We start from the raw sequence: 23,506 nt of genomic DNA on the forward strand, positions 1-23,506 counted from the left end.
GGTTCCGGGTGGGGGGAGGTCTTGTATTGGCTCCACCCTCTTTCTTAAAGTAGACGTGCGACTCCACTGTGTGCATTGTGGTGTGCTCCCAGGCATTTCCTGAAGTTGTGGTGATGTGCTCTTATTCTTGTAGTGTCTTGCATCTTTGGATGGTGGTGTGAAATTTTATAGTGTGGCCAGCCCTGACTCCCCCTCAAGTGGCATAACTATCCTATTTAGTGAAACTCCGAAGCCCCTTCTTTTTATTGGTGTTTACTTAATAAAGATTTCTATTTTTCTTGATACTCTGATGGTCTGGTGTCGATTATTCTGAGGTCTCTGTCATTTATCCCATATAAGTTCTGGTTTCTGTCTGAACTCAGATTTATTACACTACCATCAGCACGGAAAACCAGTCGGTACCAACAGCCTGTCGACTACTGGCACAGCACAGAATCCAGTTAGGGTCAATAGCCAGTGCCTATTTACTATATAGCTAGTATATATAAAGGATATGATTACTATGATTATTGTTTATTTACTTTATTAGCTAGAGCAGCGATTTTGTTGTTATTTTCTAAAATGTTAATAAAGACTTTTCTACATTAGTAAATCTGCACACAGTCTGTGCATTATAATTCATCGCTCTAACCTTATGAATTACTACTTTTCTAACGTACAAATCATTTTTAGAATATTGTTTTTTGCACCACATCCACAGAAAGAAATAAAAAGAAAAAAACAACAAAATTTAATCCGCGTTATTTATTTGGGCATCTATATAGTCTATAAAAATGTACATCAAAAATCGTCTGTTTTCGTTTTTCCTAAAAACACTTAACATGGATAAAATTCGTACTAACACAGTTTTTATTTGTCAAGGTTTTGTTTGCTTTCACTTGAAGCTTTTTTTCATTTCTTCTTTTCCAACTTTATTGACCAAATCTTTAAATACACGACGCACAGAAATAATGCACGAATACAAGAAAACCATCACACAAAACAAACAGTCGTACAAATCCATCCATAAAGGACATAGAACAACATAAAAGGCACAAGAATAGAATAATATATTTTTCTTTTGTAAAAAACAACAAAAACAACAAAGAAATAAGATTACTGAATACAATAAATAAGCTAATAAATGTACGTTTGTGGAAACAAAATTTAGCCATCAAAATATAAAAATTGACAATGTGCTTGCACGTGAAGCTACGGCACGGTGAAACCGAACTTCGCCAGACGTCATTTTAACAGCCAATCATATTCCTTCATACTTCCCTTCCAGCCAATCAAACGAACCCTTACATGGGGCTGAAACTGTGCTACACTGTCGCTGTTCAGTGTTGTCATTTCCAAACATGTCCATCATGTTTACAGGAGATACATTTTCTGTTTTATTGTGATCGTCGGTTTGCGTCACGATGAGCAGCATTTGCAGAGAAGTCGTCACTCTTCAGTTGGGACATTATTCAAACTTTGTCGGGACTCACTGGTGGAATTTACAGGTGAGAAACGTTAGCGGCGGCTAATGCTAAGCTAGCTAGCTAGCCGCTGTTAGCTTTGCATGTGTTGTCAAACTTGTGAGACTTGCAGGCTGTTTCTGCTCTCATCTGTCCTGCTAGCGGCAACATGGATGTGCATGTTGTCATTTCAACAGACAGAGGAGATGCGGTATAATCGAGCCAACGGAGGAAACAGCAAAGATAAACGTTAAAGCTGCTAATGATCAAGTTTCAAGTCATTGTTGGTGGTCAGAAAATGTGATATTTTTTACATGGAGATTCTCGAGGACAATTAATCAGATAACTTAAACACTAAATGAGCTACTGAATCAATAACGGAGATGTTCAAGTCCAGAAGTAAAACAACTGAATCCCTCATTATTGTTGAGTCATAGCTTGGTTTCTGCTTGTCTATATGTATCCAGATACTAATTGGATTTCAGCTGATCATAATAACATTAAAGCTTCCTTTGTTCTTCATTGTTTGAGGGCTTCAGTCTTCCTCATAGGACACCTGGCCAGGAGCATTTTAACATTTGTGGTAAAAAAAACCTCCTCATTACTAGCAATGAGGCTCTAATAGATTAATAATAATAATCTAATAGCTATTTGAACTGAAACAATGAAGTCAGTTAATCGATTCGTCAAATGACAAAGTTATTATTTCCACGATTGCTTAAAAAGGATTTGCTGCTGTTTCCGTTTTATTTCATTGTAAATTAAGTAGCTTTGGGCTCTGGGAAATTTTGATGGTCAACTACTTTCTGATATTTTATAAACTAAACTATTACGGGATTAATCAAGAAAATAATTTATACTGTAAATCAAGGGTGAAAATACAGACGGGTGACAAATTAAAAAACCTAAATAAATGAGTGGAGAAACATAACGAATGCAGATGCTTCCACACAGGTGCACTGCATGATACAATAAAGCAGTTAACATCCAATCATGCTCTGTAGTTTGTATAAAAATGCTGAGCAGGCCCAGTTGATTCTGATTTTGTATCAAGATGGCGAGAGGAAATGATCTAAGTGACTTTGAAAGAGGTTTCATTGTTGGGGCACGGATGGCATGAGCTTCAATCACAAAGACTGCTCAGCTGGCTCGTGTTTCAATAGGTACAGTGACTAAAGTGACATCTGTAAATAGGGCTGGAAATTGTGGTCGACAGCGCATGTGACTGTGATGCTCGTGCATTCGTGTGATATGTAAGGAAAAACAGAAAAGCAACTCTTCTTGACCCCTACAGTGAGGGGGTCTGGTGGCTCTGTTATGCTGTTGGGGGCATTTTGCTGGCATTGTTTGGGTCCATTTGTCCCCTTAGAGGGAAGGGTCACTGCAAATCATACAAAGTTGTTCTGAGTGATCTCTAATGATGAAACATTTCTATCCTGATGGGAGTGGTCCCTTCCAGGATGACAATGCAATGAGTATGAAAGTGATGTGAATCATATGCTATGACCTTTGCAGTCGCCAGATCTCAACCCAGTTGAATGCCTATGGGACATTTTGGACTGATGTGTTAGACAGTGTGCTCCACCACCACCATCAAAACACCAAATGAGGGAATATCTTTTGGAAGAATGGTGTTCATCCCTCCAGTAGAGTTCAGAGACTTGTAGAATCAATGCCAAGGTGTATTGAAGCTGTTCTGGTGGTCCAACACCTTACTAAGACACTTTATGTTGGTTTTTACTTTAATTTCCCATCTGTATTTTCCCGTCTGTATTGTTACTTGCAGTTCTAATAAATAATAATATATTATTAATTATAATTATTAAGTAGTTTAAAGAATCAATTTAAATGACCAAATCTCTACAGAAGAGGGCAAAGAATTCTCTATTTATCTGAAATTGACTGCATGAAACACAATTAAAACATTTTCATAGACTCCATATTACACCTTCAATATTATACAAATTAAATTCCCAGCGTAAGTTATACACTGCATCCTACATACAATACCAAGTAAAAGTTTGGACATAATTTAAGTGTTAAATCAAACCTCAACATGTCTTGAAGTTAAGATTTATACTTGGGGTCATTTGTAAATTGGCAAAAAAAGTTTTTTTGTTGTTGAGTTTTGTATCATTTTGGCTTCATAGTCTGTGACAGATAAATGAAGGCGGGTTTGTCTCTGTTTGCAGGATGCATCTTTATCATACGACCCAGAGACGCCGCTAGGTGAAATCCAGAGCGATGTCGTGTTTCGTGAGGGACAGACTCTCGGCGGGCACGTCACCTACACACCTCGCCTCATTGCCATGGACCTCAAAGGTGACTTGTTGTTTTATTCATGCTGGGAACATCTTCTGTGCTGGTGTGACTTTATTTTTGGCTGCATGTCTGACTTGTGTATGATGCTGACGTGAGCAACCTGCTCTACCTGTTACTGTCTTTGTATTACAGGAAGTCTTCGGACTCTGCGACAGGAGGGAAGTCTGTATGATGCCAGCAAAGATCCCTCTGCTGTCACATGGTAAATGAGAGATTAACACACAATATTTCATTACAATAAATCTATTGTGTAAAGGAGGCTGCTGTGCAAACACCAGAGTGTTTTCACAGAAAAGACCAAAATCTGTTGGGCTCTTAAAGCCATGAACACAAGCACTAAATCCATTACATGTACGGAAACATCTCATGTTAAAATGTGCTCCATCTGGCAGGGATGGGAGTCTAATGATGCATAAAGAAAGTCCTCCTGCAAAGAACTCCTTTCTTGAAGATCTGGACAAGCTGGATGTGAGTATTTGTGGTGGGAATTAAACTGAGAAGCACCTTTTAATAATATAGAAACAGCAACATTTCTCACAGCCTGAGCCCAAAGACAACTGGCTAGAGCTGTTTTCTAAATGAACAGTCTTTATTTTCCTAGTAATGTACATTAAAATAAATTGATCCAGTTCATTATTGCTTTTAATGAACTGATAGTTGATTCTGGTTTTGTTTTATACTTTCATACCAGCCAATTCAGAAGAAGGTATGTACTTAATGATGATAGGTTACTTGTATAATTGCAAACAGAAGTTTGGCTTCCAAAAAGCAGAGCAGCTTCATCCTATTAGTCTCTGTAAATTCATGTTGTCATTTCATTTTGATTGGTGAGGAAGCAGCTAAGAAACAAGCTGCTTTTCAAAATGCGCACTTCTGCTTAGTATCGCCGCTTGGTAGAAACGCTGTCATACAGTTAAGTGCCTCATCCTGACAGTGGTCTTTATCTCTAGAAGGGGGAGATACTGGCCGAGGCGGATTTTCTCTCCAGCTCACAGCCTCGCTGCTCAGGTAAGCAAAACCTGACCGAACAGCACTGATCACACTTGTCATTAGGAACAGGATTTTATGGCAGTTAAACCCAGCAGTGACCGCTAATCTTTCTCACACTGGAAACTCTCCCAGTAGCAGATTCAGTGAGCGTGGACACGGTTAACAGCCGGCTAGATCGCATCCAGAAGGGCTACAGGCTGGAGGGAAGCGTGAAGGTGTGGTCTGACTTTCTCAGGATCCACCTGCATCCTCGCACCATCTCCGTCATCCACCAGTACAACCACGACGGGTAAAGTGCAGTAACAGACACTGTGTTGGGCAGAATGAGGGAAAGCTTTGGGATTTCCCTTCATGCTAGTCTGGAAAAAAAACTGATTCATGTGAAATAGTTTCATTCCAAAATTACATTTCCATGTATGAAATGTTCATGTTTTACAAAATGATGATGGCAAAGCATGCTGTAGGTCATAATCCAAATAAAGAGGGTAAAATCATCTGGTACTAAAGACCAGCCAGTAGCAGACTGACAGTGCAGTACCTGCTTTTAGCCATTAGATGTCAGACTTTAGATAGTTTTAATGCCTACTGTACACTCAAAGACTTTGAAAAGTCTTTTTAAAGACTTAAGTCGAAACCCTCTCACATCTAAAAACAATACGTCATCATTTAAGACTGCGGGTCTTGCAGCGTCACTATTTGCAAGACTGCAGCTAGATTCCCATTTGAGATTATTCCCCATCTTGTTCCTGGTGGAAATTTACTGGAAGAAAAACTGCTGAATAATAATGGAGCAGAAACAGAAGCAGCTTTTGGCCACAGCTGCAGCGGTTTATTCTGAAAAACCTGCCAAAAAGAAAAAGAGACGACACCGCGACCTGGTTGAGAGAACGGGGACAGCAAGGATGCCTGGACTCCCCGGAGTCTCCGCCATGTTTACCTTCTACCCGGTTCGGCGCTTCCTGTTTGGCGCTGGAGAGTGCACACCTGTTGGTTGTTGACAATGCTCATGTCATTGAACTTCACTATTTACATGAGCCAAGACTAACAACTTCAGTTAATGTTAAACATGTTTGATTTTATCAGAACATCAAGACATGAAAAAGACTGACTCCATACAGCTCTCACTGAGTTTTATGACCACCTTTTATTCAGACATTAAAAACGTGTCTGCGACAGTGAAAAGCTTCAAAAGTCATTTGGTGTAAAGCAGACATAAAGTAATCAACCCTGAATCACAGATTTTTTTCTGTGGTTTGAATATTTGAAGCTTGTTGCACTTCAGGCTGTATCCCAAGTGATGTCACAGCAGATATTTGCCTTTCACAGCATGCTTTGACATGCTGGCTTGCAGCCATAAGTGTTCAAAATATGGATTTGCTTTTGTTATATTAAACACATGTTTTTGTGCTTTCGTGGTCACTCAGGGAGGCTCACCGTCTGGAGGCTTTTGGCCAGGGAGAAGCTCTCCTGCAGGGGTCGGTGCTCGAGGATCTGGAGGACAAACTACACTTCTTCATAGAGGAGTGTGATTATCTTCAGGTAAGTCTGCTCCTCAGCTCTTATCGTTCTTTTTTTTTATCCTGCAAAAATGTTTTTTTTATTGTGTTGTATTAAAATATGCAGGATAACTCCAGGTATTTCAGTAAGTTAGTTAAATTTGCCACTTATTAATGCTCAAAAATCTGATTTTACAGTTTTAAAACTCACTGATGTACTTTATTCTTTACTGCTGACCCAGTTTCATTCAGTTTCTCTTCACCATCTTATTCACTTCTTTTGTTCCTTACCTTCCGTGTCATATCCCTCATCTCTGTCTGCATCCTGTTTTTCCTCTCAGGGTTTCCAGGTGTTGTGTGACTTCGCCGATGGTTTCGCTGGTTTGGGGTCAAAAGTCACAGAAATGCTACAGGACTGTTACGGTGGGAGAGGCATCCTAACCTGGGGGCTGGCACCTGTCAGTCACCCAAACTCAGTGAGTCACACACTCAGACTCCGTGTCTCTGAGGCTGTTTTAATCTTTTAGAGGTTTTTGTTTAAGTAGATGTTTTGTGAGTGGGGTTTCTGTACTTACGGCGTTATTTCTGTTCAACCAGACTCCGATGAAGGATCTCTACCGTCTGTTAAACTGCACATTAGGGACGGTGAGCATGGCCAGTCACAGCTCTTTCTTCTGTCCGTTGACCCTGCGTGGTGGACTGGGCAGACGACCCTCCTCTCCTGTAGCCTTTCCTCACCTAAATTATGATGTGAGTCTTTTAGCCTTTTTTAAAAAAAATGTTTAATGATGATGTTTGGAGGCTTTTTAACACTTTTTAAAACCTGTGAATGTTTATATGTCTTTGTTTTAAATGTCTTTATTCAACTTTTTCCTTTTCTCCAAATTTTAAGCTTAGATATGAGAGGATCTTTTAACTTTTACACATATGTTTATGCATGTTATGTCACTGGCTGATGATATGTTTGTCTTTCCCCGCTGTGCCAGCCCTCACTGTGGTACCACTCCAGCTCCGTCCTGGCGTTGGCCCTGGACGCGCTCACTGTGCCGTACAGGCTGAGAAACAACAGCGTCCCCATGTGGCAGGTCGCAGACGCACTGACCATGTCGGGGAGAAAGGTGACTCCGGTGTTCATATTTGCATTCCTGTTTTGCGTACTTGATTTTTGCAAGATAAGTTGATAGTGAACATAAATATTCTTTGTTTTTCTTATCTTGGACTACTGAAATCTGTTTTATGATTTTGATGATTTCCTTCACAAGCTACGTATGTGGTTTAAATTCTAGGTGGTGGCTGCTTATGGTGCCGTCCCCTTTCCCATGATGCATGGCGGCTCTCTCCCTGACGCCCTGAGTGCCTGTGCGGATTCGTTGCCATGGAAACCTCTATCAACGTGCTCAGAACCAGGCGACGGTCGATGCTACGGCCAGTGGGCCACACTCAAAGGCTTTGAAGGCCAGAGAATGATCAGGTGAGACATCTTGAATTATCTTAGAGTACTATGCTTTCTCTGATATATAAAACCATCTACAGTATCAACATGGGAGGGAAAAATTGATCAGAAAGTCAAGGGTGATCATTTTTCAACCGTTAGAGTTGCATTAAATCTGGTTGGTTGTCTAATCGATGGTGATGCAAGTAAAGATACCAAGTTGCAGTTATTTGTCTGCTCTAGTCACCCAGGAAGAATATGACTTGTATAGAAACATCGGCCCAATTAATCATCTCCGACAAGTTGCTTAAATGCTGTGATGTTCTTCCCACCAGCTCTTTGGCTCCAGGGACGCAGCCCCCGACTCCTCTGCACAGCCTCTACAGCGGGGAAGACGTCCTGGCATCGTACATCAGATCTTTCTACCCTACAGCTCCTCTGTGAGTCCCTACGCCGACACATGCCGCGAACCAACAAACGTTTTTACTCGGTTGTATTTTAACCCGCTGTTGCTCTCCTCTGTCGTCACCCCCCCTCCCCTTCCCTCCCCTCTCAGGGCTCTGCAGCTGGTGTCCACTCCCAGTAAGCTGACCCCACCTTTCCCTCAGATGTTCAGCCAGTCCCTCTGTGCTCAGGGCTTCCTGGAGAGCCAATCCCCTCCGCCTGGCTGTGAGTACATTTCTATTTTCTCTTCCATCCTGCAGCTGTTTTCTCCATTTTTTTTTTTTTTTTTTTTTTACATGACTGTGAATTAAACTTTGTCTTTGCAGCTCTGGCCCCCGCAGTCTCCTCTGTACCCGTTATGACTTCCCTCCAGTCGGGGCCCGCGCTCGACCCGTGGCTGTCGGAGCTGCACCGCGGCGCCAGCTCTTTCGACATCCGCCGCGTGGCCCCAAGCTTTCTGTCCCAGGGGCCTGAAATGGCGGACTACCAGGAGGCTCTAGAGCAGCTGCGCCTTCTGGCCCGGTGTTACCGAGATGACAGCAGCGGTGTGATGCGTTCTTCCTCTGAAGAGGATGACGATGACTGACACTGACAGTCTCGGTCCATGATCTGGAGACACTAATGTCTACTAATCTGACAGGAATCAGTCTGCTTTGTTTACCAGCCTGCATGCACTCAAACACACACACAGGCAGATGAGAAGGAGCTGCGTCTTTCTGAAGGACCAGGACTGGATCACGTGGTGACAGAAAGAAGTTAACGGTTTTACACCTTGTAGGTTGAAAAATAATAATAATAATACTGATAAAACTCTGCTGCAAATGAGGGAATATTAATAAGTTTGAGAAAGAATTACAAATGTAGTATTCATATGATGGATGCAAATGTATGGACTGTTGTTACATTTCCTTAAATGACTTTGTCTGTAATTAAATGTATTTTATACAAAATGTAAACTATAAATGCACCGTTTTACAGAAAGCGATGTAGTTGTTGCATCTCTGTGCTAAGCAGGTAGCAGTGACTGCTGACCTTTGGTTCAGTTTAAAGAGTGACATGTTGTCATGGAAAAGGGGACTCCCCCCCCCCCCCCCTAACACGGCTGAAAGATGAAGCTGAGACCGCAGCACAAAGTTTAGTGGTTAAACAGTCACATGATCAGTCTGGATGAGGATTAGGAAACAGCCTTCAGTCTCGTGCTGTGGTTCAATGCTGCACGCTTTTGCTAAGCAGGTTTTGAGTAACTGTGTTCATACTTGTAACAAAATTAAGAATACTCAAAGTGTCAGTATGCATACTTGAACACACAAGTGCTCCTCATAGACACTATTGTCTCATAATGCAACGCACAAAGGAAATTGAAGATTACAATAAACTGCAATTTTTTTCAAAAACTTTACCAAAATTGCATTCAGTTTCCTGTCAACTATTAGTTTTAGCTCCAGGCTGAACTTAGTTAACCAGCATAGTCGAGTTGACACAAACCAGTGCTTTAGCATCGCATACTTTGGTTTTATGTAAAGATGCCTTATGATTAGGATGATAGTTTATTACAGAAGCGAGATTCTCCCCATCTGCAGGTGGAAACCTTGGAGGAGCTACTCTGAAAGTATTTGCTTTTCACCATTTCAGATCTGCCATAATAAATCTGTTTCAGAGAAGTGTACGTGGAAAGTTGGATTTTTCTGTGATGTACACTATCAGGAGTCATGACAACATACCTAAACCAGGATGCACACAAGCACAAACTAATAAAAAAAAAAAAAAAGGCAAGCAAGAAACAAACTTTCCTGATGAATATTTTGATCTCAGAAACCTGTGTAGATGGACGTTTGCTCCATTCTTCCTACAGAAGAACTGAAATATCCAAAATTATAAAATCACTTAAATATAAACAAAACAAATCCAAATGAGAAATCCAGAACAGGCAATTTTTAATTTCAAATAAAATGGTACAAGGTTTTCACAAAGGTGAAATGTTACAACATATTCCCACCCAGCAAATAGACAACAGTATGCTTCTACATTTGATTTAAAAAAGGCTAAGACACATACCATACCATCATTTAAACTTATAAAACTGAGATTGCACCCTGTTATTTTACAAACACCTCCGTAAGAGACAGCTCTAATGAAAAAATATGTTGAGTAAAAGTCAAATGAAATGGAGAAGCATGTGCATAAAAGACATTGAGCACGAGTGCCTGGTACTCTACAGCTATTTATCAAAAAACAGGGGGCAGGGATAGTGTTGTGGGGTCCGGGGAATGTAAAAGGGGGACCGGGGGAGACACTGGGATAAGGGCTCATGATAAACAGTCCAAAATCAGAACTAGGAGCGAGAACGGGAGCGAGAGCGAGACGGGGAGCGGGATTTGGAGTGGGACTCTGAGCGGGAAGCGGATCGGGAGTGGGAGCGGGCTTTGGCGGGTGAGGGGGAACGGGATTTAGATTTGGACTTCGATTTAGACCTGGCTCTGGATTTGGATTCAGCAGGGGAGCGGGAACGGGAGCGAGAGCCCCTTTCCGGCTCGCCTCCCTCGTCGTCGCTTTTGGGCTGCTCGCGACCCTTTGAGCCGGATTTCCTGGAACGATCCTTGATTCCCGATCTAGAACGAGATCTGGAACGAGAGCGAGATCTGGACCTGGAATCATCCTTCTTGGTCTTCTTCCCTTCTTTCTTGCTCTTTTTGCTCTTAGGGCTGCGGCTCCTGCTGCGGTCTTTGCTCTTCTGAGCGCCGTTGCTGCGCTCCTCTTCCTCCTTCTTGTTCTTGCCCTTATTCTTCTTGCTACGGGATCGGCTGCGGGAACGGGAAGCCGCCCTGTGGAGGGAAAAAAAAAGATCAAATTAGCTTTCTCATTGTAAAACTCTGAACAGGACATGGGAACTGTTTCCACTAGAGCATAGAGCAGCAAGTTTATGACAGTGGCATCTTGTGCTTTCAGATTACAAAACTTTGAGAACAGTTGAGAAGAGTCGTCTCTTAAAGCTGCATAAATAAACTTACACAAAGCATAAAAGGTGCACTGGTGCTTCCAATAAACAAGTGTTTATTTTACCGCTAACTGGTTCTGAAGTGTCAATATCTGAATGTGTTTTCATAGGATTCAATCAAAGACTGCCAGCTGCTGCTGTTCATACACAATAAAGTGATCCACACTACTGTCACTGTATGTACACACGGCCACTTAGGAAGCAATTAAACCGCAGTTTTATGAATGTAACAGCGGCACAGAGGAAGCGCACTGTTGACTGTCTGTCCTTTATGGACATAAGGACCTTTAAAGCTTCACAACTAATAAAACAAGCACAGGATGACATGAAGTCAGAAGCCTAAAACACTGGTTTAGTTACACTACAAGGGATCCACGAGCGACAAAGTTTTCTCAAGTTTTAAACTCAGCACCAGACAATAAAAACTTGTCTTTTCACACCGCTACGAGGGAACTGGTCGCCAAATTTTCAAAACAGTCTGACAAAATACAAAGCTTCCTTAAATCAGTTTACTCTTATTGTTGTGTACTTGCACTACAGAAATACCACAAATACTTGATTTCCATGATATGCCCCCCTCTGGTGGACTTTGGACTTCTCACCTGGAGTGGGAGCGGCTGCGACTGCTGCTCTCACTACGGCTGCGGCTCTTGCGAGACCTGCGGCTCCTGGAGCGGGACCTGAGAATAAAAACAATGTAGTGTATTAAGTAACAATTAGCAATAAACATAGCTCTGCGTGCAACTGCAGTTTACAACCGAGTACAACACTAACCTGGAACGGCTGCGACTGCGAGAATAGGAGCGACGGCGTCTGGCACCGGGGCGGTCCTCAATGAGCCGGATCTTTCTGCCGTTGACCTCTGTGCCATCCAGCTTCTCCAGAGCTCTCTTCATGTCGGAGTAGAGCCTGAACTCTATCACCCCTTCATTCCTCCGTCCTTTATGAGTGTCAGCGTATGTCACTTCCCCTGCCTGCCTCATGTAGTCCTTCAGGGAGCAGAAACACACACACACACACGGTGATCAGAGGACAAGACTGGACTGATATTATGACACTTCAGGTGCTCAGCTTGGGAAAAAGCCACAATAATGATTTAAGACAGCATGGAGACCAGCTCAAATGTGAAAAAAAGCACAGTGCTCCAGCCTCAGCACTCTGATTTGTATTTGCATGTTTGGCTCCAAGTTTGTATCTGTCTATCATGTCAGATAAATTCTGTTTTACATTTGTTCTGATTCATTCAAAGACATAACTGTTCTGTTTACATTTTTCAATCGTGTAGTTTTAGCGAGGTGTGGAGTATTTGATGTAACAGTTTTGGAAATGCAACAGCAGTCAGAACAATACTTAATTGTTTACTTTTTTAAACCTTTATTTATTCAGGGGAGTTTCTCTGATAACAATGCTCTCTTTTCAGGAACACCCTGATCTCTTTCACACCCGGAAGCTGCCCAGTACAACCAGTCTGTTCTGCTGGTGGTAATGAAGGAGAGGCAAGTGCTGCTTCTTCACTTTCTCCACCCAGATTTATCCTGCTGGTCCAAGGCACTGAACCAGTGATCCTCCATTCACAAACTTGCTTCTCTAACCTTTAGGCCATCGCTGCCTACTTACATAATCTTGTGAAACCGGCTTAAGAATTCTAATGCATTGCATTTATAAACCAAGTATTCCTGAGAACTACACAGCAGACAATTTAATAACATTTTTGCTGTACTACTTCTTGTGTTTGTACATTACTTTCTTCAGACTAAACTGACGAGATACGTATTTAAAACAAACTGCATACCTTCAAGTCCTGCCAGCTGCAGCGGCTGGAAAGATTCTCAACAATGAGCCGATAATCTGTCCTTATTGGTGGACCGTATCTGTCTCTTCCCCAACGTCCATATCCACCTTTTAAAGGTAACAAGGGAAAGAACAAATTAATGAGGACCAAAAAGCAACTGAGACGGTGCAATTATTCTAAACTCCAAGCTACTCTCTACAAAATATATCAATATTCACTTGGGAAAAGGAAACAAAGAAGGGGAAAAGCAAAGTTGAAAAAAAAAAGTCTTAAAAAAGAAAAAAGTAATACTAAAAACAAAACAAAAAAAACCCTGATTATTTCTTCCTACAAATCTTTATTTAAAAGCTTAGGCCTATACAACAATTGTAGCTGATTAAATTTTGGTAAAAGTTCAATGGGCCTATTTTCTAAATAACCAAAAGGAAAGAAAAAACAAAAACAAAACAAAAAAAAAACAAATTCAGAAAACATAACTGATCCAGGAAGTACTTACGGTGAACTAAAAGCAAGTTTCTAAGCTATCCTATCTAGAAACATTTCACTGTTACAAAACATGTTCTTTTTTTCAGGCACCTATAAGAGCTGAACCCACATCTCTTCCTAACCCCCATGGCATCCTCACCACCCGGCCTGGGCCTAATGGGAAAAGCGGTCTTCATTCACAATGGCTCCCTTTTTTGGTCTGCCCAGGGGCCCAGAATGGTCAAACCACACTCTTGGAAAGGGGGGACACCATGGCCAGCAATAGGGGCAGGCAGTCAGCAAAGGACTCTTTCAATTAAAACATTGAGGTTCTTTGTTAAATCTTTACCTTTAAATTGACAATCATTTTAAATAAAATAAAAAAAAACTGAATAAGACATCAATTACAATATATTTGACAATGAAATAGTTATTTTACAGTATTCAAATCAAAAACAGATATCCCTTTCCATCAGTAAAGCCATTTCCCCCATCACATATTCCCATGTAACTGCATTGTTTGTTTCACCAAAATTGTCAATACATCATATGGAAACCCAAGATTTTTTTCAAGTCATTGGTGGCTCTGGTGCACACAAATTTTTATCTGTGCCGATAAGGAAACCTTCTCTCACGCCTGCTGTTCAGTCGGTGGAAAAGCTGTTAAGTGCTGTGGTGATTGATGCTCGTAGATCATCTACTAGTTTATTTGCAAGACAATATAAAACAAAACTGCAGCTCTGTAATGTCCTATTCAGAAACTGAGACACGCCTGTATGTTACAAAAGGGCCATCAGAAACCTGGAAGGCTGACTGAGAGAGAGAACAATAGTGAATACTGATGAAATTAAGGCGGGGAATGTGGAGGGGTGTGTGTGTGTTTGAGTGTGGCTCAGAGACAATCAAAAACTCAGTTTCATTTAAAAAGTGAGCAAAGTTAACTTTCAAATAGGAGGAAAAGGCTCTGCTTAAAATCAACAGAAATGGAGACAAGGTGCCAGTAGAGCTGGGTGATGCTGACCAAAATCAGATTTTACTTGTTTTTATTTCATCCTTCAATATTAACAGGAAACTGGAACTTGTTTCAAGTCCTCTGAATTGCTGCCCATTTCTCTTTTTTCAGCAATTCAGTTGATACCGATATTGGCCTTTCAGAGTTGGATCCCACATAAAGCTTGTATCGTTTAAAAAAAAACTAATATTGGTTGATATATTGGCCAAATGTCAGAAATTCTGGTGCAGCTTTTGTGACCAGAGAAGACAATGTTTTTGCTATATCACAGTATTATAATAACAAAACCAACATCTTGTCCACTGTCACAACGTCTCCCAGCTCTGGGTACCATCTACTGTATCAAATATTACTGAAAAGTCCAAGCCCCAGACGATCCACCTTTATCAGAGTGTCACCCTTCACAGTTTCTACCATGATTATTACGATATGAATTGAATGCACATCAGCCACCAAGGACAGGGTTGAAATTTTGTGCCCTAGAAATTTAGGTTCTCTGTAATGAATGAAATCCCTTAACAAAATGACATTATTAATATGAAACGAGAACAACATCTTTCTAGATACTTACTCCTTCCACCATAGCCTCCATCTCGACGAGGTCCCTTTGTGTGCTCCACAATGACCCTTTCCCCACACAACTCTTTCCCGTTCAGGTCATACACAGCATCGTCTGCATCGCGGGGGTCATCAAATTCAACAAACCCATACCTTTGTAAAAAGAGGAAGAGAACATCTTATCACCAAGTTACAATAGAGATTAAAATATGCTCCACGCAGTCTGTCTTTGTTCCTGTGTGGTGCTGTTTGGAGGATATATTGTTACAGGCAAATTTTGTGAGGTCAGAGAAGTGCTGCAAATCAAGTTCCAAGTTCAACTTCCTCATACATATTTTATTTAAAATCCTTGTATGAACTGTAACTCCCCCTAGCTCGGTTTGTTATTTTTACTTCCTCAAACCATAAGATATGTATATAAAAATGTATACAGCACTCTTCAAAGTTACTTTACATGGTTAAAACAGCAAAGTGGCAAAGTCAGACAATTAATATAAAACTGAATAAAATACCCCTAGTATGAGATTGCAATAAAACAAGATGAACAATTAAACAGTGATAATAAAATAGATAAGACATGTTGGAAATAAAACAGTAGGGTATCAAATAAATAAAGGCCTTTATAAAAAGATATGTTTTGAGAAGTGAGAAATTTAAAAGATATCAGCTATTATCTCTGAATCTAATAATGTTTAATCAGACAATGATATCAAGAGTTGAAACGATTAGCTGATCTATCAATAGTTGGTCGATAGAAAAATCAGCCAATTTTACATTAGTTATCAAATTTTTTCATTTTGGTCATTGATTCAAACTACCAGTTCCTGTTTTTAAAATAAATACATAACTGTTAGTGTTTTGTACTGGTGGTTGCACGAAAACTACTTAAATATAGCCTTCTCTGCATTTGTGGAGTCGTGATGGGTTTTTTTCCCCACCAATTTCTGCTATTTTAAAAGACCACACGATCGAGAAAGTAATGGTCATTTAGTGAAAATATTAGTTGATTGCAGCCTTATATACTAACAAAAGGTACTGCACGTTAAGTAGAGGGCGCCGCTTCCGCCATTAGTGACTTATTACCTCAACTTGTATTGAAAACCAGCGCCAACGTGAGGAACACTGTGTACTTACTGCGCCGAAATAATGTTTACAACACATGCACATCTATACTATGGACATGCAGTCTGATGTTACTCACACTGTGAGTGGACTTGCACTTGTATAACGGTTAGCTTCAAACACACACAGACGACTGTTACATTGCCACGTCTAACGTTAACGTTAGCTAACGGAGATCCGACTTACCGCGATGAAACTAGCAAACAGCAACCGTTACTTCGATATGTTAATAGGCAAAAAAAAAGGCAATTTGCAAAACTGCGAGCGTGCGATTAATCAGGGTTTGACGGCTGTTTATGGCTAATACAAAGCGGTTATTAGCAAGCTATCATTAGCATGTCAGGCCTGCTGCAGTCAACAAGGCCCAGACCACCAGTTAGCTCCACGGCGCGGCCTGCTCAGACATTCGCTTCAACTGCATCCACAAACGGTCTCAACGTTACCCGTTTTTCAGGTCCACTTCCAGTATCTTCCCATAGCCTTTGAAGAACCGTTCCACGTCCTTTTCTCTGGCGCGGTAGCTCAACCGTCCGATATACACCCTCGACATCGTGCTAGCTCGCGTGCTGCCGAAATGTGGTATTCGACCGAGAACACACGAACAGGCGGAGGAGGCGCGAGGTTGCGAAGATAAACACACGCGCGCGCGTTCCTTTGATACAATAGGTCGCGACTGCAGGGGGCGTGACCAAATACATCAGTGGGCGTGGTCTGTACTATGAAGTTGTTAGCCCTGAGTGCAGTCTGACAGGTAGCCACATTAATCCCCAAATTAATTACCAGTCCCTCTCATGGATGTATAATAAGACCAATCGTCATGTTATAAAACATCCATGGTCCATCCCATACAGTTTATGTTCTGGTTGGTGCTAGAACTCTCGTGAGATTAACATTGGCCCTAAGCCTAACAGCACTCGTGTGAGTTTTTTGATTCAACCTAGCATTTACCCTATAGTCCCTCCAGGATTTCCGAGTTTTTTTGTGTGTGTGTGGTTATTGTGGCCAAAAACGCTTGATTTTGCAGCGGCTTTTCTCACAAATCGCGATACAATTTGCAGTGTTTTATGTGCGTTTTTTACGGTAAAATTGTGGGAATCAGGAAAAATTGAAGGCAGAGGAAAATAATGCTATTTTCTTTAAAACTACTACCATTTAAGAGTCATATGTAATCATTTCCTTCCAGAAAAAGCATACTGCATACTTACAGTAACAACTATATTTCAGAGCAAAAATTTAACATTAACATGAGAACCATAGGCTCAAAGTTATATAAAAAAGATAATGCTGTAGGCCTACTTGAGTTCCATTTATTGCACATTCATTGCACTACAATGACGTTAGTTACCATAACACAAAGTGTGACAATTGGTCCAAATCATAAGCAGTCTATTGATTTGGCCATTTCATGCAGAAATATTAATAATTAATTACCAAAATTGAAGTTGAAGACTTTTCTGTCACGGACGAATCGATTGCTCGCTCTCCATTGACTTTGTAGTGTGTCATGCAGTCGTAATGCAGTCATTTTCACCTCCGTCTGCTAGCAAACAACAGAAAAATGCTTAAACGCTGCTGTGTGGTGGGATGCACTACCAACGGGGTAAAGAACCCAGAAGTAAGTTGTTATACGCTGCCAAACTGAAAAACTGAGCCTTTAAGAAGACAGAAGTGGATACAGGCAATAAGTATGCCTACGTGTGCAGCAAGCATTTTGTCACTGGTAAGGCAAATATCCAAATGTCAGTTTTAGGCTAACTATATTTCTGTAAGTTAAAGGTGCAGTGTGTAGAATTTAGTGGCATCTAGTGGAACTGACTTGGCAGAAATGGAATATAATATTCATAAGTATGTTACAATTAACTTTCATGAACTGAAAACACACTAAAATAGCGAGGGCTACAGCTACGCCTATACTCTGTGAATCTGGGGTTATGCCATGGTTACGTTACCTAACCAAAGTTGTCGCCTTGATAGCGAGTTGTCAATCACAATGTAGCTACGCCCTAAAGCTTAACGTCAAATTTAAATTAAATGGAACCATAATTTACAAAATGAACATCATGCTGTATTGAAGACTTGAAACTAGCGATTGAGACCATAAACTCATTAAGAAACTGTTTACTGAGGTAATAAATCAAGTGAGAAGTAGGGTCATTTTCTCAGACTTCTCTTTGGAGCCAGTGGAGTCGCCCCCTGTTGGCCATTAGCGAGAACGCAGGTTAAAGGCACTTCCGCATTGGCTTCACTTTTCAGACTTGGACTACCCACTTGATCAGGCCTCAAAGCCTAGCGCTATTCCTTGGGGCTTGGCGGGTCCCTTTCTACAGAACCTGCCATGTTGCACCGCCATATTTCTACAGTAGCCCAGAACGGACAAACCAAACACTTGCACTAAAGAGGCCTCTTGCGTTTTTTGAGTTTCACGGCCACTGTAGGTTCTCCTACATGCTTGGAAGGGGAGGGGTATGGCTAGATGCCACTAAATCCTACACTGGACCTTTAATAAAGCATTTTGCCAGTATGCAACTTGTGTTATAGTGGAATGTGGATAAATCAGAAAGCTATGCAGTGATATGTTTGAAAGATAGACCGACAATACTGAGTTTGTCAGTATGCCTTTTCCTCCCTGGTAGACATATGGTGCTAAAATAATCCTTTGACATGCTGAAATCTAATGTTTTTAGCTAGCTACATATGCTACATATTCTGGCGCCCATTGTTTTCCTCTCCGGTGGGCGTTGTTTTCCTGGATTTGGTGACCTGTCACTACCGTCGTTGCCCGGTGGGCGGGGTTAACAACTACACACACTACCTCCTCTGTTGCAGTTACTGTAAACTTTTAGGCACACACTTCTTTCTAAATCATGCCTGCTAGTACGTTTTAACATTACTTTGGTGGAGTTAGTTCAAACTGTCGCTCAGATGTAGAAGTCCAGGAAACTTTTTTTTTTCTTCAATGGGTTGAAGACTGTGAGGTCGCTTTGGGAGGGAAATAACGGTACACGACATTAGCCGAAGATTAGCTAACTCGCCAGCTGCCCAGCTAGTTAACTCACTGAGTCGGGTTGAAACGGTCATGGAGGGCGCGACTTTTTCAAAATACTCCTGGATCGACTTCGTCTTCTCTGTGATCGGGGTTTGCACTTTCCTGGTGGACTGGGGCTCGGATGTGTGGGTGGCCACCGAGTTTTACCGCCGCGGGGACTTTTTCTGGTTCGCGGTGCTGGTCGGCCTCATGGTCCTGTCGTCTGTTGTGGTCCAAATGTTCAGCTGGTTCTGGTTAAAGTACGACCGACAGTTGCCCGAGTTCAGCGCACACACCGGAGCTGACACCGTGCTCTTCGGGGACAAAGTGAGGCTCTCCTGCCTGTTGCATGTGCTGCAGCTGGGCTTCCTCTGCAGGTACACAAACACATGTGGAAATGTTGATATATCAGGAAAATGCCAACCTACGCAGATAATTGTTGATTGTTTTGTTAAACCTTAAAAGATATGTTCATATTTTTTTCAAGTCTGTCTTAAAATAATTCAAGTGCCCACATGACTTCTTTATCTGTTCATACTGGCTATTAAAAGATCCCCCTCAAATGTGATTTCAGTGTAAGTGATAGGGGCTAAAATCAACAGTGTGTCCACACGGTCATTCAAAAGTTTATCTGAAGGTTATATGAGGCTTCATCAGTCCGAGTTAGTCACATCAACTGGATATCTGCCACATTCACAGTCTTTTTTTAGCATCAAATTCCCCCTTTGCGGCTGCGGTGGAAGTATAGTAACACAGAAAGGGAGTTTCACTCTAAAAATACTGTAACGTTGAATGAAATCTACTTGATTTGACTTGTTTGGACAGCAGAAGCTGAAATACATTTTTGCACAGAAAGAGGCTTGTGGAGTTTGTCCCCCATTACTTACATTGTAAGTGCATTATGGAGGGATCTTCTAATGGCCAGTATGAACAGGAGGAATGATTATGGCAAGAAAAACCTATTTCAATATTCATTTGGGCACCTGACTGTTGTTTTAAGAAAACTTGAAAAACTTTAAAAAAAAAAAAAGTGAACTCGTTCTGTAGTTCATATTATTAAGATATGATAACTTGCACCCATTTTCTTGAGGCTGTAAATGCTAGCCTGACTGTTGTTCTCAATATGTGGAAGTGTTTTAGCAACAGGTTACATGAAATCTAACGGCCAGCCTGTGTGATGCAAACACACCTTAGCCTTCATGTGACTGCACTTATGTTCTCTATAGATAGCTCCACCGCAGGATTGTTTCTCTGTGTGCCTGTAAACTAAAAACTGGATATTCCTACAGAGTAGCTCAGACAGGAAAGCATGTAAACACTTTTGGCAAGTGCTGTGACCGTAAACGTATTTAAGGTGTGGCTACAAGTAAATTCAGAGCTTCAGAAGAGAAAGCATGGAATGCATAAATAATGAGTTATGTGAGTTATGCTGAAAGCAAAAGAATCTGGGTCACTTTACTCAGTTCTTTTGAAGACACTGAATGCTTCATGCTGATTGCTTGTATTCAAATTAAAGGGTATGTTCAGCTGCATGGATGTGGTGTATAATCTTTACTGTGTCATTTTCTCACAGTCTATGTGTTGTCTAACAGCCCTTCTCAAACATATCCGTCCATGCAGGCACATCTCCGCCATACGACAAGGCTTCAGGGTTTGGTGGCGCAAACAGGAAGGTTCAGAGTACGCTGTGTACCTTACACATGACCTCAGCATGCTCCGACTCATCGAGACTTTCTGTGAGAGCGCTCCTCAACTCACCCTCATGATCTACGTTATGCTGCGCACCAACAAGGCCAGGACGGTACAGTGTGAGTTCGCTTTTAGTTATAATTACTTCTTCCCCACAAGGTAGAGCAAATAAGGAGATGCACATGTTAAGACTGGGTGTGATGTTTGCGTGCTTTTCCCTTAGAGCCGGACGGGACATGTTTTAGATGATATCATCTGTTTCAAGACATGTGACTGACAAAATGCACAATCCTCTAGGTTAGCACACTGATGGTTTAACTTCTGTTTTTGCAGTTGTGAGCATCGCTGCATCAACCACTTCCATAGTGTGGATGGTGGTGGACTACCACCGTTCGCTGCGCTCTTTCCTCCCTGACAAGGCCAAGCAGGGCTGGGGTTCCTCCTTGGTCTACTTCCTGTGGAACTTGCTGCTGATTGCCCCACGTGTGGCTGCCCTTGCGCTCTTTTCTTCTGTCCTGCCCGGGTACATCGCTGCCCACTTTCTGATCATGTGGTTTGTCTTTGTTTTATGGGCTTGGCGACAGAGGACTGACTTCATGGACAGCGTTGGTGGGGAGTGGCTCTACCGGGCCACTGTAGGACTGATTTGGTACTTCAGCTGGTTTAATGTAGCAGAGGGTCGGACCCGAGGCAGGAGCATCATCTACCATTCCTTCATCACCACAGACGGAGCAATCCTGCTGGCGACTTGGTGGTTTTACAGGGACCCTGTTCTGAGTGAGTCATACGCCCTGGCGCTGCTCATCACTCTACCTCTCACCTACCTCCTGGGCCTGCTCTTCAAAGCCCTCTACTACTGCTGCTTCCACCCCAAGCTGTGGAGGCCCCTGGCGAGGGATCCAGGACTGCCTGACGATTTGCCAGATGCAGTAGTGTCCTTCAGAGATATTTCCATCCAGGACGACACCCTGTCCTCCCAGCTTCTCAACAAAAGGATGGCCTGCCATGCTACTCATTTTTACTCAGACCAAGGAGTCGATAGAAACACTAATCACACAAAGACAGCCGAGCCGTCGCATCTCTGATATCTGACTTTGTGTATATCACGGCCGACCTTATATTCCTGATAACTGTAATTGAATGCAACAATCTATCTCTACACTGTGTTCTTTTTGTCCATTAGATGCTCGGTATACTTTAAGTCAAAATACAGGCCGAAAAACAGTACTTGAAACTAGAAGTGGGAAATATGGATAAAATCCTTGTCACAATCTTTCTATTTTATATTGCCTCGTTAGTATACTTATACTGGGATACAGTACATTTCTGGATAATCAATTGAAATGCTGTTAAAACAAAATAACCAGACAGGAATGTCTGTCAATGACTAATAAAGAAAATCGAATACCTAAATAATCAAGGTATACAAATAACATTGATGCCAAAATTCTATAAAATTCCAATATTTCCATAAAGCTGTCCTGCCCTAATGTGCAGCATTACCACAATGGCCCAGTACACGCAGACGCATTAAAGGGAAAGCTACCATTGTATAAACGGTGTGTAAAAAATCTCTGTTTACAAATTCATATCAAATTCACTCTCACATCTGTCATCTCTAGTTGAGAGTATTTGAAAGAGTGGTCATTTGATACGCTCTTTTATAAACCTAACACAGTGAAATATTAAGCTGTATTTGATACATTTTCTACAAAGCAAATTGTGAATCTTTTTACATGAAGTCAACTTTTACGTACATTTAGTGTGACCACGACTATATTGTTGCTCGTTGTGTGAATAACTTGTATTTCCAAAATACAAACTTGCAGGAAAGAGGAAAATGTCACAGTTTTAAAAATAAACAAATTAAATAATAAGTAACATAAATACTCAAGTGGTAATAAAATATTATTACTAATAATAGTAATTAAGACATTATCTGGTCATTTTTTAATGTTGGGTTTAGTAAGCCTGAAAGGTCTGACAATCTGTTTATTCTTAATGTATTTAATCTATGAATTGAAATTAATTCAGCATAATGTGTGAAACTTTTACATGACAAGTATCTAAGTATGTAAATTTGTGTGTTGTGTTTTACAGTCGTGTCACAGCTGCTACTACTGGAATCCTGTTGAAGGACTTTGAATGTAGATTTCACCTTAAAGCTTCCTTTTTATATACTGTATATAATTTATATGTCCTGTTTCTGTGCTGAACAGCTATTTTAGATCCATTTGACAGGGTTTGTAGTTTTTGTGTAAAACCAGTTCAAGTCATGTGATGATCCTCTACATGTTAGGTACAGATAGGTACAAAAGCTAATGTTAACTTCTGCTGACTCATCCAGTGTTTGTTTAACTTGTTTAAATGTTACATGTGACAAACGCCTGTTTACTTTAGTATCAGTTCAGACTGGGAGATTTGTTCTTTATTTAGCGTTATTTCCTAAAAGAACTGTTTTTTATTTAAATATCTTTTGATGTCCTAAAGTTTTATTCAAGTTTCTGTTTTGTTTCATGTGTTAATTTTACATAAAATTAAATTTAAACCTTTTTTTTTCACTGTACATTTCAGTGAATGTAGTACATCCAAACTGAAAGTCAAGGTCACTATTAGTTGTTAATTTTTTTTACCTCATTTGCTATGTGCAATTAATAAAGTGGTATCACTGTTTTATTACCTCTTTGATCTGTTTTAATTTGCGTCTTTGACACTTGATGAT

General features: G+C 41.0%; 3 protein-coding genes across 8 annotated transcripts; 2 read left to right on the forward strand and 1 right to left on the reverse strand.

The window, feature by feature from the left end:
* Positions 1–1,276: 1,276 nt before the first annotated feature.
* On the forward strand, positions 1,277–9,107 carry msto1 (misato mitochondrial distribution and morphology regulator 1). Of its 3 annotated transcripts, none has more exons than XM_067612385.1 (14): positions 1,277–1,487; positions 3,635–3,764; positions 3,897–3,966; positions 4,157–4,232; positions 4,715–4,772; positions 4,887–5,043; positions 6,179–6,293; positions 6,592–6,726; positions 6,848–7,000; positions 7,237–7,368; positions 7,537–7,721; positions 8,018–8,122; positions 8,239–8,351; positions 8,453–9,107. In XM_067612385.1, the coding sequence occupies exons 1-14, from the start codon at positions 1,404–1,406 to the stop codon at positions 8,710–8,712; spliced, it is 1,773 nt and encodes a 590-aa protein (XP_067468486.1). In that variant the 5' UTR covers positions 1,277–1,403; the 3' UTR covers positions 8,713–9,107. The 3 variants fall into 3 exon arrangements, with proteins under 3 accessions (XP_067468486.1, XP_067468487.1, XP_067468488.1); XM_067612386.1 differs by having other exon boundaries at positions 1,278–1,487; positions 4,890–5,043; XM_067612387.1 differs by lacking the exon at positions 1,277–1,487 and adding an exon at positions 2,495–2,605.
* Positions 9,108–10,043: 936 nt separating this feature from the next.
* Positions 10,044–19,144, reverse strand: srsf4 (serine and arginine rich splicing factor 4). 4 transcript variants are annotated; one of them, XM_067612392.1, is made up of 7 exons: positions 19,127–19,144; positions 14,962–15,101; positions 13,539–13,687; positions 12,914–13,020; positions 11,896–12,110; positions 11,724–11,801; positions 10,044–10,948 (listed from the first exon to the last, which is right to left on the reverse strand). In XM_067612392.1, exons 3-7 carry the CDS (start codon positions 13,573–13,575, stop codon positions 10,459–10,461), a joined length of 927 nt encoding a protein of 308 aa, XP_067468493.1. In that variant the 5' UTR covers positions 13,576–13,687; positions 14,962–15,101; positions 19,127–19,144; the 3' UTR covers positions 10,044–10,458. The 4 variants fall into 4 exon arrangements, with proteins under 4 accessions (XP_067468493.1, XP_067468491.1, XP_067468494.1 ...); XM_067612390.1 differs by having other exon boundaries at positions 13,509–13,687; XM_067612393.1 differs by lacking the exons at positions 13,539–13,687; positions 19,127–19,144 and adding an exon at positions 16,514–16,696.
* xkr8.3 (XK related 8, tandem duplicate 3) lies at positions 17,623–23,463 on the forward strand. The gene is made up of 3 exons (XM_067612388.1): positions 17,623–19,472; positions 20,716–20,903; positions 21,118–23,463. The coding sequence occupies exons 1-3, from the start codon at positions 19,147–19,149 to the stop codon at positions 21,867–21,869; spliced, it is 1,266 nt and encodes a 421-aa protein (XP_067468489.1). The 5' UTR covers positions 17,623–19,146; the 3' UTR covers positions 21,870–23,463.
* Positions 23,464–23,506: the final 43 nt, after the last annotated feature.

The sequence above is a fragment of the Thunnus thynnus genome, chromosome 15 (genome assembly GCF_963924715.1).
Source record: "Thunnus thynnus chromosome 15, fThuThy2.1, whole genome shotgun sequence".
Taxonomy (NCBI): domain Eukaryota; kingdom Metazoa; phylum Chordata; class Actinopteri; order Scombriformes; family Scombridae; genus Thunnus; species Thunnus thynnus.